The 20,180-nt window shown below is 35.8% G+C and overlaps 1 protein-coding gene across 1 annotated transcript in view; it reads left to right on the forward strand.

The window, feature by feature from the left end:
- Positions 1-20,180, forward strand: part of mybpc2a (myosin binding protein Ca) — a 142,526-nt gene that overhangs the window by 64,364 nt on the left and 57,982 nt on the right. The window contains 4 exon segments of the mRNA XM_028813635.2: positions 4,147-4,316; positions 10,619-10,751; positions 17,059-17,183; positions 19,665-19,770. Coding sequence (XP_028669468.2) covers positions 4,147-4,316; positions 10,619-10,751; positions 17,059-17,183; positions 19,665-19,770 — 534 coding nt within the window.

A 20,180-nucleotide genomic window follows, 5' to 3' on the forward strand; every position in this document is an offset into this window, starting at 1 on the left:
GCAATTCATGTGCCACATTTTTCTGTCCTGGAACTAACTTTTTATAGAGTGGCCAGTTCTGTCGAGAATAGTGCGACTCTTTGGCACGGCTGTCCCATTCACATATGAAACAACAGTACTTTGTATAGCCAAGCTGCAGTCCTAGTAACAGAGCAATGACTTTAAAATCTCCACAGATATTCCAGTTGTACCTGCTATACTGGACATGCTTCAGCAACAGTTCCATATTCTCATAGGTTTCTTTCATGTGTGCTGCATAGCCAACAGGTACTGAAGGATAAATATTGCCATTGTGTAGCAGAACAGCTTTCAGGCTTAACATTTATGAATCAATGAAGAGACGGCACTGTTCCGGGTTGTGATCACAACCCAAGGCAGAGAACAATCCTTCAATGTCACAACAGAGACAGAGACTGTCGACTTGTGCAAAAAATTTGGTTATGTCAAGATGTTGGCCTCAAAACACAGAAATGTTCATACATGGTGACAACAAACAACATTCTTGCAGTCTTGAACCCATCAGCTCAGCTTTTTCTTTTGACAGACCCAAATCTCTGACCAAATCATTCAATTTGGACTGTGTCATCAGATGTGGATCGCCTGATGAGCATGGTTCAAAATCCAGGTCAATGTCACTGTCAGTACCCTGCATTGCAATTTCTTCATCTGGTTCGTCTAAGGTTCAATCCTCTGGTGGTTTCGGATTTGGAAGACTGTCGTCATGTGGCATGGGTGTCATTGCTGAAGGCAGATTAGGATATTCAATTGACTTCTTGTTTTTGGCAGAGAAACCAGACACATTAGACAAACAGAAGTAACAGTCCGTCACATGGTCTTTCTGTTCTCACCATATCATCAGAACAGCAAACGGCATCGTCTTTCGAGTGACTCTGAGTCAGGCTCTCAGAATGACAGCACATGTCACACAGCAAATGTGAGGCGCCCATTCCTTGTCTTGATCACCAATTTTGCAGCCGAAATACAGATGATAAGCTTTCTTCACAAGAACAGTCATCCAACGTCTCTGAGGAACAAGTGTATATTCGCCACAGATATAGCAGAATGTATCGTGGCTGTAATGATATTGATGAGACATATTGCCCGACACCAAAACGTCTATAGCATCAAGCTTACTTACTGTTATATTGCTACAGATACTATACTTTACTATACTGATACTATACATACACACTGACTATACTGTATATTAATCAAATGAGTAGGATCGGTGTATGCAAGCCACCTTTATAGCATGCTGAGACAACGTCAAGTTCGTTCAGACCTGCCCAGGATGTCATCTTCCATAGAACAGCTTCCCAGCTGGCCTGATTCCATGCCTGGACATGCCCAGGCTGCACAAACCGTTGTTAATAAGTCACTTACGGGAGCGAAAATGTTTGAATACAAATACTGTATAAGAAAAAATCATGACAAAACTGAAACGGTACGTGATAGCTAAATTTTGAAGTGATATTCGTGATCAGCACCCAAAAATCTATAAGAAACATCCAACAGTGTTCAAGAAGCAAAAACTTTGTTGTGCAGTGTTAGTATTTAAAGATTTTTGGCCACAATTATGCTTATTTGGTACACTCTCAAAACATGTGGCACAGTGAGGCTGCAGCTAGATTGCAACATTTACAGTTTGGAACTCTTATGGATTTGTTGAGCTAAGATCTTATTAGCCTTCTGTCCATGTTCATAATAATAATGTCGTGATTTAAAGATGAGTTGTTCAGTTTATTTTATTGTCAAAAAGTGAAATTCTGATTGTAGAGCCTGTCTCATTTGGAGACCTGGCATATTCTTGATCTATTCCAGAGATCTCGCCGATTAATTTTGATGCCTTCTTAGATTCCAGTTTATTTTTATGGGAAAGATATGAAGTAATCTGTCCTCCTTAAAAAGACATTCAAACTTTCCCATAAAGCTCCTGCAGAAACCTCTCAGGATGCATTTGTCTCTAAAAATTAATTAATTTGTTTGGAGGTGAACACTGTAAAGTTCACATCTGCTAATGACTGGGGGTTACGATGATAGCTGAGAAATGAGTGTGTAAGACATAGTAATTCAAACTCCAAGATCAGAGGTGCATAATGAGAGATAACAATAGAGTTGTACTTTCAAGATTTGATAGTGGGCAATAAATTATTATTGATAAAGAAATAATCTCTTCTTGAGTAACTATGATGTACTGTTGAGAAGAAGGAATATTCTGTTGAATCTGGATTTAAGAATTTCCATTGGTCTGATATGTTGTGATCCATTACAAATTGTGTGATTGTCTTTGTGGTATTAGATGTTATTGTCACAGTGGTTGATGATCAATCCAGGGCTGGATTTCAAACACAATTAAAGTTTCAAGCCATTATTATTTTATGAATCGATGCAAATATGTTTTGGGTAAAATCTCTATTATCCACATTAGGTGCATAAATATTTACTAAAATTACTTTAGATTTGAATATATTATCCATCATCACCATGAAATACCAACCTTCAGAATCACATACTACATCTCATACTTCAAATGGTTTTTTTTCTAGAGCTGGAGTGGAAAGTCTGGAATTGAAACTGGTCCTTACTTGTTAAGTGAGTCTCCTGTACAAATACTATCTTAGCATTTAGGTCTGTTAGGTGGGAGAATAATTTTTATTGTTAGATCGCGATTGACACCTTTGAACTTCCAGCTTACAAAGTTCATTGTTTGATCAGAGAGACACTGCTTCTGAATGTTTGAGGACATTTTGTAATCTTAAATAAAAGTAGCATATTGTTTAATAAATTAACTGTAACCTTGATTTCATATTTTTGCCTGGTATAACAGCTAAGAAGCTTTTTATTATGTTGCCACTTACAATTGTGGGGGTAGAAAGGATGGATAAGAATGAACTTTCTCTCTAATGGCTTTTCTGGCCATTATCATTGGCTGCACAGAAAAACTGAGTGTTTGTGGTGAATGAGAAATGAGCAACTGTCATGGCAGCCTGTGTTTTGTTAGATCGGGTGTGCCCCTAATTCATATTTTTAATTCACAGTAGTACAAGGTATGCCACAAATTAATGTTGTGTCTAGAAGTTGTAAAGTTTAACAAGTAAATTATTTAGAAATGAAAATATAGTATGTTTTTCTTAAATGAGAAACAAGTTCTAAGTTTGTTAGAAAAGGTCACAAAAAGAGATACTAACTGAATGAATGTCTTAAAGCTTCTGAAAATAGAACTAAAATAGAGGTCAAGCAGTGGCTACAGGTTTGGAAAATGTGAAACTGTTACAAGCAAAGACAATGCTTGGGTGATGTTAAAGTTGTGCGTAAAGTATAATCTATCCATCATTTTTGATTTTGTTTAGTCCAACCTAACATACATGCATGTAGAATGTAGGACAATATTGGAAATCTTGAAGGTAACCTAAGCAAACAATGGGAGAATATGAAACTCTGCATATCACACAGATATTGGGCCATGATATTAGTTCTGATGAAATTTACTGTGATTCCTCAGTGCTAATACTATCTTTACCTCTGGAGCAACATGTAAAAAGATGGAGAACATGTGTTTTTAAACTACATTGTTTTTATAAATACCAAAATGAATGTGTTGGTATGATGTTGAATGGATTTTCATCTTTTTAATTAATATTGTGCTGATGAACTTGTTCTATCTTGTTTTGTACTCTATGCACCTATTTCAGCTGACATATAAGTAAAAAAAAATTGTAAGTAAATTTTGTTCAATAGTATTTGCATTGTGTAATTATATTTAGATAGTTATTTGGTTTATATATAGTTATCTCCATTTACATTTAGTTTTCATGGAAGACATAATAATAAAAACTACTTATCCAAAGACAATATGCTGTGCTATGTATGCATTTTCTCTCAGGCTAACCTGCGGATTATGGCTATAACTTTATCTGATATGTTTTCTTAAAGTTCTCTGCACTCTTTGCATATAATATACAGTACTTCTTTGACATCTTGCCAAGCACTTTGGGCTACATCATTTGTATAAAAATGAGCAGCAGAAATAATATTGTTCTTCAGCCATCTGCTGACACATATAGATTATCTTAAATTTATTTCCATTCAGTTTCTTTATGTATGTCTTTATGTTATTTTCTGATTTGTTTTACTTTCTTTCTTCAGAGAGGTTAAGCATGAGGAGCCTGAGAAAGAGGAGGTGGATGTCTGGGAGATTCTGAAGAATGCCAAGCCAAGTGAATTTGAAAAAATTGCATTCCAGTATGGAATCACTGACCTTCGTGGTATGCTGAAGCGACTGAAGAAGATGAAGGTGGAACCTAAAAAAAGCGAAGGTGACCTTTCTTAGAAAGAAATATTTTTTTTATTTCAAATGCAGTTAGTTAATCAAAAGTATATCTACAATATTTTAACGAGCTTCTGTCTATGTTTGTGTGTCTGGTCCCTCCAAGCAATCTGATTGGTCAGTTGGGCTTTTGTGACTCAATGGTAGAGATGATGTAACAATACATTAGGGGTGTGAAGTCCAATTCTTGATTATGGCCATTTTTTTTAAAGAAAAGGGACTTAAAATGCTGCATGTCAACAATTTCAACAATACAAATAACACATTAAGTGATGTTGGGTCACTAAATACAAACAAAGGCACAGGTAGGCTTTATTGGAATGCAATTGAGAGAGGGAGCACCAGTCAAAATATGTTGAGACCCACTAGAATACAGAGAAAAGGCATAGGAAGAATGCTGGAGGTACATGAAGGGCAAATATCAAATATTTTTAAATCGATTCTCTTACATAGTAGCATAGATAGGAAAAAACTTAATCTTTCAAACAACTTTCCATCAGATATGAAATAAGCATTTTTTTCTACTAAAATATACTTTATGGCTTTTATAAAATGAAATCTGGATAATCTTTCCAAAATGCCCCTGCTGTCTGCCGTGGGAATTAACTATTGCTTCATTAAAGCCATAGGTCAGTTGGGAAACTATTTGGAAGTGAGGAAGTAGGTAAACTACCCAGTAAATAGAGATATTCTGGCATCTACTTTAGAAGGTCTGCAGGTGACAGACAGCTATTTCTTATTTTGTGCTACAAACCTTATCTTGTTATTTTTATCATTAAAAGTTCTTAATACTTTATATTTTGGTTTGAGTCATTTGAGTTGATTATATTGCATAAATACCAACAATCACTTTTACTGGCATGTGTATTTATTTGGCAACCACAGCATTTTGTATTTTGGAAACCAAACTCTACTGCTGAACTTTGGTTACAAGACAGTTGCATGGACTCTTGTGATCATTGAAATTTGGGACACATGATTAGATATTTTTGTTGCTTCAGATAAATGTTTCCTGTTCATCTGTCATGGATATTTAAAACTGTAAGCCCCAAGAAATATTTTATATTTTATATAAATTGGAAAGTGAAGAGACCCCACTATCGATCCCTGAGGGATAACAGTTTGATACACTGTACATCTGATGTACACAATCTTAAGGTGATATTTTGTACATGCTGAGGAATTATGTATTTTATGTAAAACTGAATTCAATTCATTATCTAAATCTACAACCATAAGTTTGTCTTCTCCATTATGTCAATTAATGTCTAAAGGTGCATTGTTTTGTATGGATATACAGTAGATCAAACAGAATGTCAGACATTTGTGGCATGAGCAAGGTTATTACCCTTCTTTTTCAGGAAAATACTATTGTTGCATGGCTCTTTTAATCAACTTTCCTCTAGTTTCTGAAAGAAATCTGAAGGCCTTCCTCCCAAGGCACAGTTAATTCTGCCTAGCTGGTGGAGGTTTTATGTCTATAGCATCACTCAGCAACAAGGTAAACTGCACTGATACTACTCCAGGGTTTCTTTATGCAGGAATTCAACTTAACCATTCCTGAAAAGTAAGCATCATTTGAATGTTTTATTTTATTTTTTTCAGTTATTTTTAATCAGAATTTCTTTAAAATAGTTTGAAGTATCCTACATTAATATAAGATATTGTATTTACATCACATATTACACTGCAAAAATGCATATGCAAAAACTAGACAATAAAACTTTAAATGAGAGTTGTTTTGCTTGTATTTAACAAAACAATCCGCCAAAGGGATAAGCAACATTTACTTGACAAGATTTCTTCAAGTAAGCTGAATAAATGTAAATACAAATTTTTAGATCAATTATTATCAATTATTCTTACACTAAGGAAAATTAGGTTTAATATCATGATTTAAATACTTTTCACTTGGCTTACAACAACAACAACAACATGTATTTATATAGCACATTTTCATACAAGTAATGTAGCTCAAAGTGCTTTACATGATGAAGAAAAGAGAAAAAAAGACAAAGTAAGAATTAAAATAAGAGAACACTAATTAACATAGAATAAGAGTAGGGTCCGATGGCCAGTGAGGACAGAAAAAACAAAAAACTCCAGACGGCTGGAGAAAAAAAAAAAAAATCTGCAGGGGTTCCAGACGATGAGACCGCCCAGCCCCCTCTGGGCAATCTACCTAACATAAATGAAAAGTCCTCTTTGTATTTAGGGTTCTCATGGAAGGATTTGATGATGATGGTCATGTAGACTTCTGGCTTTTGATCCATCAATGTAGGATCATCATGGTGCTTTGATTAGGTGGTGGTGGCACAGGTCGCCACCACAGAAAACTGGGAAAACAACCAGAAGAGAGAGTAGGGGTTAGTACGGATTTCAGAGTCACCATGAATAGTTATGATAATTAATTGAATATACAGAGCATCAGGGTTAAACTAAAATGAAGTTATGAGAAAGCCATGTTAAAGTAATGCGTTTTTAGCAGTTTTGTAAAGTGCTCCACTGTATTAGCCTGGCAAATTCCTATTGGCAGGCTATTCCAGATTTTAGGTGCATAATAGCAGAAGGCTGCCTCACCACTTCTTTTAAGTTTAGCTCTTAGAATTCTAAGCAGATACTCATTGGAGGATCTAAGGTTACGATTTGGAATACAAGGTGTCAGACATTCCGATATATAAGATGGAGCGAGATTATTTAAGGCTTTGTAAACTATAAGCTGTATTTTAAAGTCAATTCTGAATGACACAGGTAGCCAGTGTAGTGACATCAAAACTGGAGAAATGTGCTCAGATTTTCTTCTCCTAGTTAGGATTCTAGCAGCTGCATTCTGCACTAATTGCAAATGATTTATGACTTTTTTGGGTAGTCCTGAGAGGAGTGCGTTACAGTAATCTAGTCGACTGAAAACAAAAGCGTGAACTAATTTCTCAGCATCTTTCAATGATATAAGAGGTATAACTTTTGCTATATTTCTTAAGTGTAAAAATGCTGTCTTAGTGATCTGATTAATATACGATTTAAAATTCAGGTTACAGTCAACAGTTACCCCTAAATTCTTTACCTCCGTCTTGACTTTTAAACCTAATGCATCAAATTTATTTCTAATAACCTCATTATATCCATTATTGCCAATCACTAAAATTTCTGTTTTCTCTTTATTTAGCTTGAGAAAATTACTATTCATCCATTTACAAATACAAGTAAGACATTGTGTTAGTGAAACAACAGAGTCGGGGTCATCAGGTACTATTGATAAATACAGATGCGTGTCATCAGCATAGCTGTGGTAACTCACGTTATTCCCCGAGATAATCTGACCTAACGGAAGCATGTAGATCAAACAGGGCAGTGGACCCAGGATAGAGCCTTGTGGAACACCATATAGAATATCATGTGTCTTTGAGTTATAATTACCACAACTAACAAAGAATTTTCTACCTGCCAGGTAGGATTCAAACCAATTTAAGACACTGCCAGAGAGGCCCATCCATTGACTAAGGCGATTTCTAAGAATATTGTGATCAATGGTGTCAAAAGCAGCACTCAGATCTAAGAGGATGAGAACAGATAGATGGCCTCTGTCTGCATTTACCCGCAAGTCATTTACTACTTTAACAAGTGCAGTTTCTGTGCTGTGATTTGTTCTGAAACCCGACTGACACTTATCAAGAATAGCATGTTTATTGAGGTGGTCGTTTAGCTGCATAATGACTGCCTTCTCTAGAATTTTACTTAAGAAAGGCAGGTTAGAAATGGGTCTAAAATTTTCAAAAGCAGAGGGGACAAGATTATTATTCTTGAGTAGGGGTTTAACTACAGCAGTCTTAAGACAATCTGGGAAGACCCCTGTATCTAATGACGAGTTTACTATGTCAAAAATATTATCAATTAGCACGCCCAATACTTCTTTGAAAAAACTTGTTGGTATTGAGTCAAGGACGCAGGTGGAGGGTTTCACTTGAGAAATTATTTTATGTAAATCAGGTAAATCTATCCTGGTGAAAGAGTTTAATTTGTTTATACCAGAGTACTGGGGCTTAAGAGGATCCACAGTGTTAGGGAGATATACTATGTTATTTCTAATATCATTAATTTTTTGATTGAAAAATACAGCAATACACTCACAAGTTTCACTGGAAGTATTTTGGAGGCATCCCTTTGAGTTACCTGGGTTTAGCAGATGACCAATCATAGAAAATAAGACTCTGGGATTACTAGCATTGTTATTTATAATTCTAGAGAAATAGCAGCGCCTCTCAAGACGGACTGGGTTATTGTATTCTGTTATTTCAACCTTCAATATCTCATAGTGGATAGTTAGTTTAGTTTTTCTCCATTTACGCTCAGCTCTACGGCATGTTCTCTTTAAATCAGACACTCTTTGGGTCTTCCATGGCATAACAATGCTAGAAGATCTTTTAACTGTCTTTTTAGGTGCAATTATGTCAGCAGCAGCTCTCACCTTAATATTAAAATTTTCCACCTTACTATTTACATTATCCTCGCTATTGTAGTTAGCACTATAAATGGACTGGTTTTAAAGCTGCTGATGAATCAAAGAAGCGTTTTTTAACAATATGCTTCTCATGAATGTTTTCTATCAATATTTCTATATTAAATAGTAAAAGAAAATGGTCTAATAGACCAATATCAATGACCTGCTTTACATCAACTTTTAGTCCTTTAGTAATTACTAAGTCTAACGTATGACCTGCTTTATGTGTAGGCTGACTAACGAGCTGTCTCAAATCAAAAGAGTCCAGGAGGTTCATGAATTCTTTTACTTTTGGGTCACACTGATTATCGATATGAAAGTTAAAATCGCCGATTATTAGAAGTGCGTTATAGTTCGTATTATAATTGACACCAAGTCTGAGAATTTCTCAAAGAAAGACGCATTAAATTTAGGAGGTCTATACACGGATAATACTAGAAAGTCAGAAACTCCATGAATAACAACGTCAAGATACTCAAAGTACTTGAATTTACCAAAACTGACATCTTTACAACTTAAACGGCTCGAGTAAATGTTTGCTAAACCGCCGCCTTTCTTTCCTTGGCGATCCGTACGAGTAAAGCTGTAATTCGGAGGCGCAGATTTGATTAAAACAGCCGCATCATCTGAGCTAAGCCACGTTTCACTTGCGATAAAATCAATTTTCCTATCACTAATAAGATCGTTGATGAAATACGTCTTGTTGGTTAATGCTCTAACATTTAATAGTACCATATTTAATGTTTCGGAGGAGCAGAGCTGAATTTTATGTGCGTTATGGGTATTTGAAATAGAAATTAAGTTTTTTTTTTTATTAGTGCCGCTCTGTGCGTATTTTTTATTTAATCTATAGTCTATTTTTATAGATTTATTACATTGTTCATATAAAGGTGTAATTGTAATTAAATTGTTCGTGTTTATGCCGCACTGCCTAGATTAGTTATTATAGTAGTAATGCAGTGCACTTTTGCGGAAGACTTTGTTAAAGAATTATCATGTCCTAGCAAAGCATTACGGAAAGGGTTAGGAGTAGAAATAGACAGTCAAGAGAGACGAATTACCTTAGCTTAGATTTAATTGTTTGCACTGTACAATTAATAATAATACAATATTCATTAAAGATTTATAATAATTTTCTATTGGACAGTATTGCATTTAAAACTATTTTCAGCTGATGTAACATGTTTTCCCATATTATACAGATTGTTCTTATTTTTTTGTCTTTTATTATTTATTCAAGTATTAGAACATAACTTTTTCTTTTTTTATTATACAGACTAAAAAGTCAGTAAAGATGGAGAATTTATTATTTTGAATTACATATAGTTTGACATTGAATGTATGATCTGTACATGAAATCTGTACCCTGTCCTTTTGTTCTTGCATTTGTTCAATATGTTTGGTATTGAAATGGATTTCATACACTGAAAATTAACCAAATGAAATACGTGTCTGATTATGTTAATAATCATCACACATTTCTTGAAAAATATTTGCTAAATTGGAAAAAGACATTTATGCAAGCAAAACTTCCTGTTTTAACAGGATGGGTTTTAAAGGTAAAACATTTTTGTGGAAATACTATAATAGAAAGGGGAAAAAATAATGACGATTAGCTTTGGTTTAACATTTTAGTCATAGATATTCTATAAAGACAAAGTGATTACTCCGGTCAGAAAGTTGGACTTTTCTATATTGTTTGGTAAAAATGGTGACAGCATATGACCTTATGGCAAACTCTTTAAAGATACGATAGCAGCAATCTGTAATTGATTTCTTTCTCTTTTGAACAGCCTTCACAAAGAAATTGGATAATGCCTACACAGTTGACAAAGGTCACAAAATCAAGCTCTGTGTAGAGATTTCCAATCCAGATGCAGCATTAAAGTGGCTCAAGAATGGGCAGGAGATAAAACCATCTGCCAAGTAAGGGTCTTTTTATCTTCGTTTATATTATATTATATTATATTATATTATATTATATTATATTATATTATATTATATTATATTATAAGCTCAAATTTTTTGCAAACCTGCTTGTTCCAATACAATTCAAAAAGATAAAGAATCTGTCTTGTTAGCATCAGTTGCAAGGCAGGACCAATTCTGAACAACCCTCTAGTTCATACCAGAGTATATGCAGAAGGCTTCTGCAGCAGAACTACTGTAGGCTAATTCAGAGTCATCAGTCAAACTAATTTGAATCTTCTTGGTATGCAGTCCAGATAGATAGTGTCTGTCTGATATTTGAACATAGAAACTGTGAAACAACAGCATTAACCACTGGCTCACCATGCCACACTTCATTAAATTAGATTTGGCATAGTGTGAAAAAGTATTTCAAAAGGAAGCACATATAAACTGCTCTTTTAAACCTAATATTTGTTATGACCTTGAGATTTCCCAAGAATACAAAGTCCTGAAGATGTTCAATAGGCCCAATATAACCTTCAAACCCCATCTAGTAATAAAAAAGACCATGTAGAATTTTTATAAACAAAAAGAATTATTTTCAAAATCTGTAGTAAAATTCAACTAAAAAAGCCCAAAAAGGCATAGAAGGCAATGCCTTCAAAAGGCAATTCCAAAAGCAAAAAAAGTCCCAATTTGAAATCTAAGAGGCAAAGTTATAAACAGAGCATAGGTTAAAAAAATCCAGTAATGCACAAAAAAAGCATAATAACAATAATAACTAGAGGAACTCAGCCCCACCATGAGTGCATTTAGAATTAAAGGCAAGGGAACCTGCCATCGGTTTCATGTACAAAACCCCCTTTGCATGGAGCCCAAACATATTACTTCATATTTGTTAAAGGAATATATAGTCCCTCAGCATATCTAGATACATCACTTCAACTGAAGTAGCCATGAGAATAAGTCTCTCTATTATATTAAAAAAGTTTTCCGTCATGTCATTTGTCCTAAAAAGGACTGATATCCTGTCTATGGTAAATTCCTGCCCTAGTCTGACATCATTCCGTCGGTGTTATTCAGCCTTGACCAATCCCCTCCGTACCACTTGCCCAACCATTACTCCTACTGTGCTGCGCACATCCACTCTTTGTACCACCCCGTGACACTCTCAATGCTAACTTGCCCTTCAAAGTAGTCAGTTAAAAATGGCAATGCAGAAAGCAAATGATCTTTTCAAGAAAATCAAATTTTAAATCATGATAGAAAAAGTGCAGCAAGACCTGATAGTGAACGTCAAAAAAAAAGAAAATGAACAGAAAAGAGCTACATATAATAAGTATCAAGAGTAAAGAGAATCGTCTAATAAACGAAAAAGAGAAAAATATCCTGAATAATATGTGAGCAGAAATGTAGAAAAGCAATGTTTATACGATGCAAGTTAGAGGATAAAGTAATTCATAATAAAGCTTTTGAAGAGGTGTTAATGTAATTTCATTTTTTATTTACTTTTTATTATGTTTAATTACATTTTACTTTTTTACTTCTACTTTTACTTTTTTCTACATTTTATTATTCATTGGTATTTAAAATAGACAGTTGTAGTGAAATACTCAAGCAACTGATTTTCTATCTATAATAACTAAGGACCAAACTGTCTTTCTCACACGCCCTGCATACTCTTCTATATACCATCTCTTTAAATGCAATCGCTTTCTCTAATGGAAGAGCACCCCGACGCCCCTCAAGCAGCTCAACCTTGAGATAGCAGGCACCCAGCACCCACCCACGGGTGAGCAAGAGGCGGAGTCCTCTAGTGTTTTAAAAAATTAACTAAACATTAGGCTTCAAATAAATCAGCTTCATTAGATGAGTCTTCCTTGTCCACATCATGCTGGCCTTTGAACATACCATAACTCTGTATCCTTGACCACACTTTTCAAATTGAATTTATCTCTGGCCTTTCCTCCTCCATTATACCGTGGTAGTCACTGTCAGTCTTTTTGGCTCAACTTTCTATTTGAAGTGGGCTCTTTACATTAATTATTGATCCTTTGACAAGTCTCTAAAGTTGTTTTTTTTTGAGCATCTGACTTTTTCATTGCATCATTGATCTGCGTCTCTTATCCCTGTCTTCACATCATTTGTTCATCAGTCTCATTTATGCACATCCATCCTTTAATATTGCTGTCTACTGTCTAATGCTGGCTGGGTGCAGGAATGATAGGTTTTGGAAAGATAAAAGTTGGGACATCAACCAGGGCATTCCGTTAATCAACCAAAAAACAAACGCCTCTTTGGCGTTATGTTGCCAGCCCTTAGGGCAAATATAAACAAATAGATTCGGCTCTGAGCTACAGAAACAAGGGTCATTCACGGGAGCTCTGTCTGGCAGGTTGCTCTGGCTATAAAAGAAGCCTCCTTCCGGCTAGCTGGGTTTCTTATAGCAAATAAACAGGAAGGGGCAGATCTAAGTGTCCTCCCTGGGCTGTTTCTGAGAGCTGTTGGGAAGAAGCAGAAGAGAATGTTAGCAACAGTGTCCCCTCTCTCCATAGCAGGTTATTACATACCTTGATCGAGCCCATGAGGAGATCCTCTGATGCAGATGTATGACTATACAGTGGTACCTCTGGTCATGACCGTAATTCGTTCCAAAACTCTGGACATGACCCGATTTGGTCACGACCCGAACGTAATTTCCCCATAAGATTGTATGTAAATGCAATTAATCCATTCCAGACCGTACGAACTGTATGTAAATATATATATATATTTTTAAGCACAAAAATAGTTAATTATGCCACAGAATGCACAGTGTAATAGTAAACTAATGTAAAAACATTGAATAACACTGAGAAAACCTTGAACAACAGAGAAAACTAACATTGTAAGAGTTTGCGCTAGACCCTTATGAACCGCTCGCTGTAAACCCTTTTTTTATGAGTTTTAAACACAGGGAAAAAAATTAAATGCCACTTCTCCTGCGAAACGTTTCAAATCATCCTCTACTGGCTTTAAATTCCTCACCTTCGCCACTCGAAGAACGATTTTTTTTTCAGCAAATTGCCATGAATCTTCCTGGCTTTCTCGCATATGAACGCCTTGCTTACGCTATCCCCTGCAAGTTGCTTCTCGTTCAGCCACACTAGCAACAGTTTTTCCACCTCTTCCAGCACTTGAGGCCTCTGCTTGGTTAACATTGTAACTCCTTTTGCAACATCAGCTGCTTTGTTAGGCCCTGTATTCACAAACAAAAGAAAATGGGAAACAAAGAATGGGAAATCATTGGCGTGTACGAATGCGCGTAGGGAAACTGTCTACCAGTGTTTTCGTTCACCACCAGAGCATGTGGTTGTGAACAGATGCAAAATTTTGGCAGACTTTTTGATCGTAACCCGATTTGTACATGTTCGGTAACGTTTGTGACCAGAGGTTCTACTGTATATATAATGTAAATATATATAATTTTCAAAGCATTTGTCATAGCATTGGTTGCTTTTGACATCTCTTTGGTATAATAAATACTATTAATTAGTTTAAAGCACCCATTAATTAATTGTTTGACTGATTCAACAGTACTTATATACATGTACAATAAAAAAGGAGAAGGCATCCATGTTATTGTATTCCCTCAGTCATCAAATAAAACAACATACTAGAACACATTTTACAGCAGTGTCTTGTAAGCAGAACATCAGGGCAATAAAATATGTATTTATTCATTAATTTTGTGACTTAGTCAGTGTTTTACAGAGTCAGAGCCTCCTCTCTCTAAATGAAGCCCAATTTCCCAACTGCCATTTCTGGCTAAAATATTATAAAGAATCATTTATAATCAATTGGTTGATCACCTTAACTCCAATAATTTATTTGAGATCTACCAATCTGGCTTTAGGCGTTATCATGGTGTTGAGACGGCCCTCCTGAAAGTATTCAATGACATCTCTATTATTAATGACTCAGGTGGTGCTGCAGTCCTTGTCCTCCTTGACCTGTCCACTGCCATTGACACTATTGACCATGAGATATTGCTGTTGCGGCTTGAACATCTTGTTGGGCTTAAAGGGGCTGCTCTTAACTGGTTCAGGTCATATCTAACTGGTAGACACTTTTCAGTGACTTTAAATTCCTCTTTTTCATCTACTGCTCCTCTTAAATATGGTGTTCCTCAGGGATCCATTTTGGGTCCTATTGTATTCTCTATATACCTTCACCCTATTGGAGCTATTTTTAGGAAATTTAACATTTCTTTTCACTGCTATACTGATGATACATGGGTTTATATTCCTGACTGCAACTCTGCAATAAATCAACTGCACAATTGTCTTTCTGAACTAAGATCCTGGATGGCTAATAATTTTCTTGATCTGAATCAAAATAAAACGGAGGTGCTTATAGTGGGTCCATCAGACAAAGCCAAAATTGATCTTGGACTTCTCGGCTCTTTCTCTGTCTTTTGCAAACCTCAAGTCCGCAATCTTGGTGTTATCATTGACAGTAACCTCTCTTTTGAGAAACAGAAAGAGTTGCTTTTTCCAGCTTCGTCTATTAGGTAAGATCAAGCCTTTTTTATCTTCTAGGAGAAAGCTACTTTGAGAAAGCTACCCATGCTTTTATCTTTTCTCGCCTTGATTACTGCAACTTGCTGTATTCTGGGATTAGCAAATCCCTGATACGCAGGTTACACTTGGTCCAGAATGCTGCTGCTCGATTCCTGGTTGGGGCAAGAAAGTATGACTCTGTTTCTCCAATATTAGCTTCTTTTCACTGGCTGCCCGTCAGTTTTCGAATTGATTTTAAAATCTTGTTGCTAGTTTTTAAATCTTTACATGGGTTTGCTCTTGCCTATTTCTCTGAATTGTGTGCTTTACACCAGCCATCTAGAGTGCTTAGATCTTCTGGTCAGTTGTCTCTTGTTGTCCCTCGTACTAAGTGAAAAACTAAGGGGGGCAGAGCTTTTGCAGCTGCTGCTCCTTGCCTGTGGAACTCTTTACCTCATTTCATAAAGGAGTCGTCTACAATTGAACTGTTCAAAACAAGATTAAAGACTCATTTCTATTCACTTGCATTCCGTGACCTTCAGTAATACTGATGGTTTCCTCATTGTGATTATGTAACATTACTTCTATTTATTATTTATTTTATTTATGTTCATATATTTTATTTCTATTTATGTTATTTATGTTAATTGTATGTTTTTCTTTTATTCTATTATTGTAAAGCACTTTGGCCACAGCATTCCTATGTTGTTTTAAATGTGCTATATAAATAAATTGACATTGACATTGAAGCACACTGTATAAGTAAGTTAGATAGAATTCTAGACATAAAGAAATAATTTGGATTCATTTGTTCCTTTTTTGAATATCTTCAAAGCGTTGAATGAAGCAGGTTTCCAACAGGAACTTCAAATACACACAGAGAGCAGTTTCTATTTTTGATTGGTGTTTTATTATAAGCTTGTGAGATATAACAAAGCCAAAAACAAATCAGTTCAACAAAACTTAAAGCATCTACCTTCTAACCACTTCTGAGTCAAGGATCAAAGCACTGGGCAGCTAACCACAGGGGTAACCACAGAAAGGGGTCACTGACATGACTACAGCATCTCTGCTGGGGAAATGAGAAAGTCACAGACAATAAAGCAGAGTAGAGGAAGAAAAAAGAGTAGTATAAAAGAACAACAGAAATCTTAAATCACTTGAACACAGGTTGGCCAGTCCTCAATGGCCTTAGTGAATGCTCTGCTAATTAAAAACACAGAGAGCTCCATATGTAGTGGAGGTACTACTCAGTGCCCTTGTTACATATACATTTTTCAGTCCCTCCATACTGAAAGACTGGGGAGATTGACATAAGAGAGAGAGGTAAATTTGATAGTTTAGACAATACAAGTAAAAATGAGAAGAACTGGTAAAAATGTACACAGAGGTATCTGAGATAAAACAGCAAATAATAATTACAGGCATTAATTTATTCATCATTTTTCATAAAACTCTCCTTTTAAGGACAGAAGTGAACGTTGAGCTCAATGGACAAGCAAGAGATTTATCTAAAAGGATTCTTATAACACTTAAGTCCAAAATATCTTTGTTAAAAGTTTATAGTTAGCTCGGATAGGATATGCATTGAAATTAATTACAATACTATATGTGGTAGATTTACTAGTTATTTCTGAAAGGTATTAATTGACTTTGACATTAAAATTTTTAATAATCATATTGTGATCACTTTGAATGCCATGTTTCTATCATAACAGTGCCTGTTTTTGAGTCTCCAGTACAAATTTTAAAAAACCAATGTTTTTTGTTTGACATTTCAGATATGTTTTTGAGCAAGTTGGTTTAAAGAGAATGCTGACCATAAACAAGTGCACACTGGCTGATGATGCAGCATATGAGTGTGTGATTGGGGAAGACAAATCCTACACTGAAGTATTTGTTAAAGGTAAGTAATAAAAAAGGATTAGACTCAAAACCTATTGTAAATTGGAAAATTGTGGTTGATATTATTAAACAGCACATTTTTTATATATTCTAGTAAGAACATGCAAAAATAAGGTTGAGCCTAAACCATTTGTCCTTACATAACCTTAATACCCATCTTCATCAAGAGCAGAGGCATGACCACGGGGGGGCTAGGGTGGGGGCACTGCCCCCCCAGTGACAAGCCGTGCCCCCCCCCCACGAAATGCTCTGTCTGTCCAATGAAAACTCCGGAGAAGAATAACATTTGATTTTCAAAACTGAGTTGCTTTCCAATCGGCCCGTTTGAATTTGGGGCGTATCCGTCAGTGTCTCCTCCACCAGACAGACACCGTGCTGGTCACAGTTCACTTCGCCGCACATTTTGCAGCACGTTTTGAACCTGTTGACCACATTCTTTAATTAAAACAGCGTATATTTTCCATTCTTCTTTTATTTTCTGGTTGGTAACACCAAAAGCTATGCATTGGTGGCTTATTAAAAAGCAGACATCTACAACCTCTGTCCCTCCGCAAGCTGCTGGCTCCATGGTTGAGCCCAGCACCGCTGCTACCAACACGGAGCACAGCACACCCATGTCGGGAACTGAAACTCCAAAAGATGTAGATAAGCCTACACAATCCTCCAGCTCTGCGCCCGTGCCGGGTACTCCAAACCTCTGCCTTCAACAAAATATACAGTCCGGTCTGCCTGACTTAAATATAGATAGCCCATCCCAGCCCATTTTAATTAATTATCCCAAGCGCGCATTCGGAAAGACACTCAGATGTTTTAATGCAAGCTGGTATCAGTCTCGACCATGGCTTGAATATTCTGTTGTCCGTGATGGCAGCTTTTGCTTTGCCTGCCGCAAATTTAGTGTTTCCAATTCGGACCACGCGGTCATATTCACCAAACACGGCTACACTAATTGGAAAAAAGCTCTATAAAAAGACGGTGGCGGCTTCCACAAACACGCGTCTAGTATCCCGCACGTCAGAGCCATGTCTGCATCACAGCACTCATCATTGGTGTGTCTTTAGCTGCATGCAAAAGCTCTTTCTCTACTTTGAACTGCATTCTCACTCCACTCCGCCGAACAATGCTGCATTAAAGGAAGAGAAATTTAGTCATTCTAGCACATGAGAAAAACATCACAGAAAATCTAGACATGAATGAATTTATTTCAGAATTTGCTAAGAGTAACCGCAGACTGGTCCTGTAGATAATATCCAGGTTAAACACTGGAAACTGGTGTCCTATAGCCTCTCATGACTACAATAAGCCACATTTCTGTTCTTGCTCTCATATGTTGTATACATTTGACTTTATTGATATTTACCTTGTAGATGTAGTTCTATATTTGTTCACAAAAAATAATAACACAAGTTCCATTTGCCTCTGTTAATTTTATTGAACAATAGGTTATGATTTATGCCACAATTTTTGCTTTTATATGTTATATAAAACTATGTTGTTATTATTATTTGACCCCCCTACAAAAATGGGGATGGATGGATGGATGGATATTTTTTGCCCCCCAGACAAGCCAAATGCCCACCCACACATGATGTTCTGGTCACACCTCTGATCAAGAGCAATCATTTCAAAATTCAATCAAGTCAAAATTTTCCAAAGTAGTTTGTGTTTTGTATATTTACAATTCTCAATGTGAAGAAATGCCGACATTTCAATGAAACTTAGACTTACCTAGTTTCCAGTTAAGTCTCTACGATAAAAATAAATGTCAGCAAATTAATTTTCTTTTTGTTCCATAATTTTGAAAATTTCTATGATTTTTCTTAGAGGTAACTTGGTAAGGTTAAAAATATTCAGCGCCTTTAATCTTCCTCTGCATCTAATTCTCTGGTGTCCTAAAATAAGTCTGACAGCTTTCGCTCTGGTAACGCAGAGAGCTCTACTGCTTTCATTGCTCGACATACACATGGTATCAGAAGTATGTTTTGCAGCCTAAATATAACCACTTGAATTTGTGCAATTCTAATTTTTACATTAGAGCAATGGAAAATTAAGCCAATGTTCATTTCAACCTGTAGAAGTATCTGCTTGAAAGTTTCCTTAATAGGTTTATAGGGTCATTATTGTTATTAGAAATTCTTACTTGCATGTGCTAATCAATATACCACAGATAGCCATGATTAGTGAGTATAGCTACTATCAGGAAACATCTGTGCTCCTAACCTGAATAATCTCAGAATATATTTTTACAAGAACAGGGGATTCCATTTTTATCCTAGTCCAATGTGTGTGATTGACCTTTGCCCTAAAAAGGACTGATATCCTGTCTATGGTAAATTCCTGCCCTAGTCTGACAGGCTATAGAGCCCTGCAGTCCTGAACTGACAATACAGTATGTGAGTTGGAAAAATTAACCAAATTGTTTTTTAATCACATAAAATACTAAGGAAAAAATGAGTGAAGCATTTCTACTATATTTCCACAGAACCACCGGTGCTTATCACACATCTTCTAGATGATCAACATGTTGTTGTGGGAGACCGAGTGGAATTCGAAGTAGAAGTTTCTGAGGAAGGAGCCAATGTGAAATGGTATGTTAGAATGTTTGATTGATAGTATTTCTAATTGCAGTAATAGGGCCTGCACTCATTTCACACACTTAAGAAGTGCTAACAAAATTCTTACAGTCTGGTTTTATGAATTGGAACTACCACAGTAGCAAGCCAGTGCTAGACAAGACCCATATTTATAAAAGACACTGTACTTACTATAAACTCACATCTTTCTTTCTTTCTTTCTTTCTTTCTTTCTTTCTTTCTTTCTTTCTTTCTTTCTTTCTTTCTTTCTTTCTTTCTTTCTTTCTTTCTTTCTTTCTTTCTTTCTTTCTTTCTTTCTCCTGCACATGGAATGAAGACTACCTTAAACAAATTAGATAAACATTAAAGTCGAACGTTACTTACAATTTTTAAGCACATTGCTGTAAGTTTCCTTGAATAAAATG

This window comes from Erpetoichthys calabaricus, chromosome 11 (assembly GCF_900747795.2).
Source record: "Erpetoichthys calabaricus chromosome 11, fErpCal1.3, whole genome shotgun sequence".
In the NCBI taxonomy this organism is placed as follows: domain Eukaryota; kingdom Metazoa; phylum Chordata; class Cladistia; order Polypteriformes; family Polypteridae; genus Erpetoichthys; species Erpetoichthys calabaricus.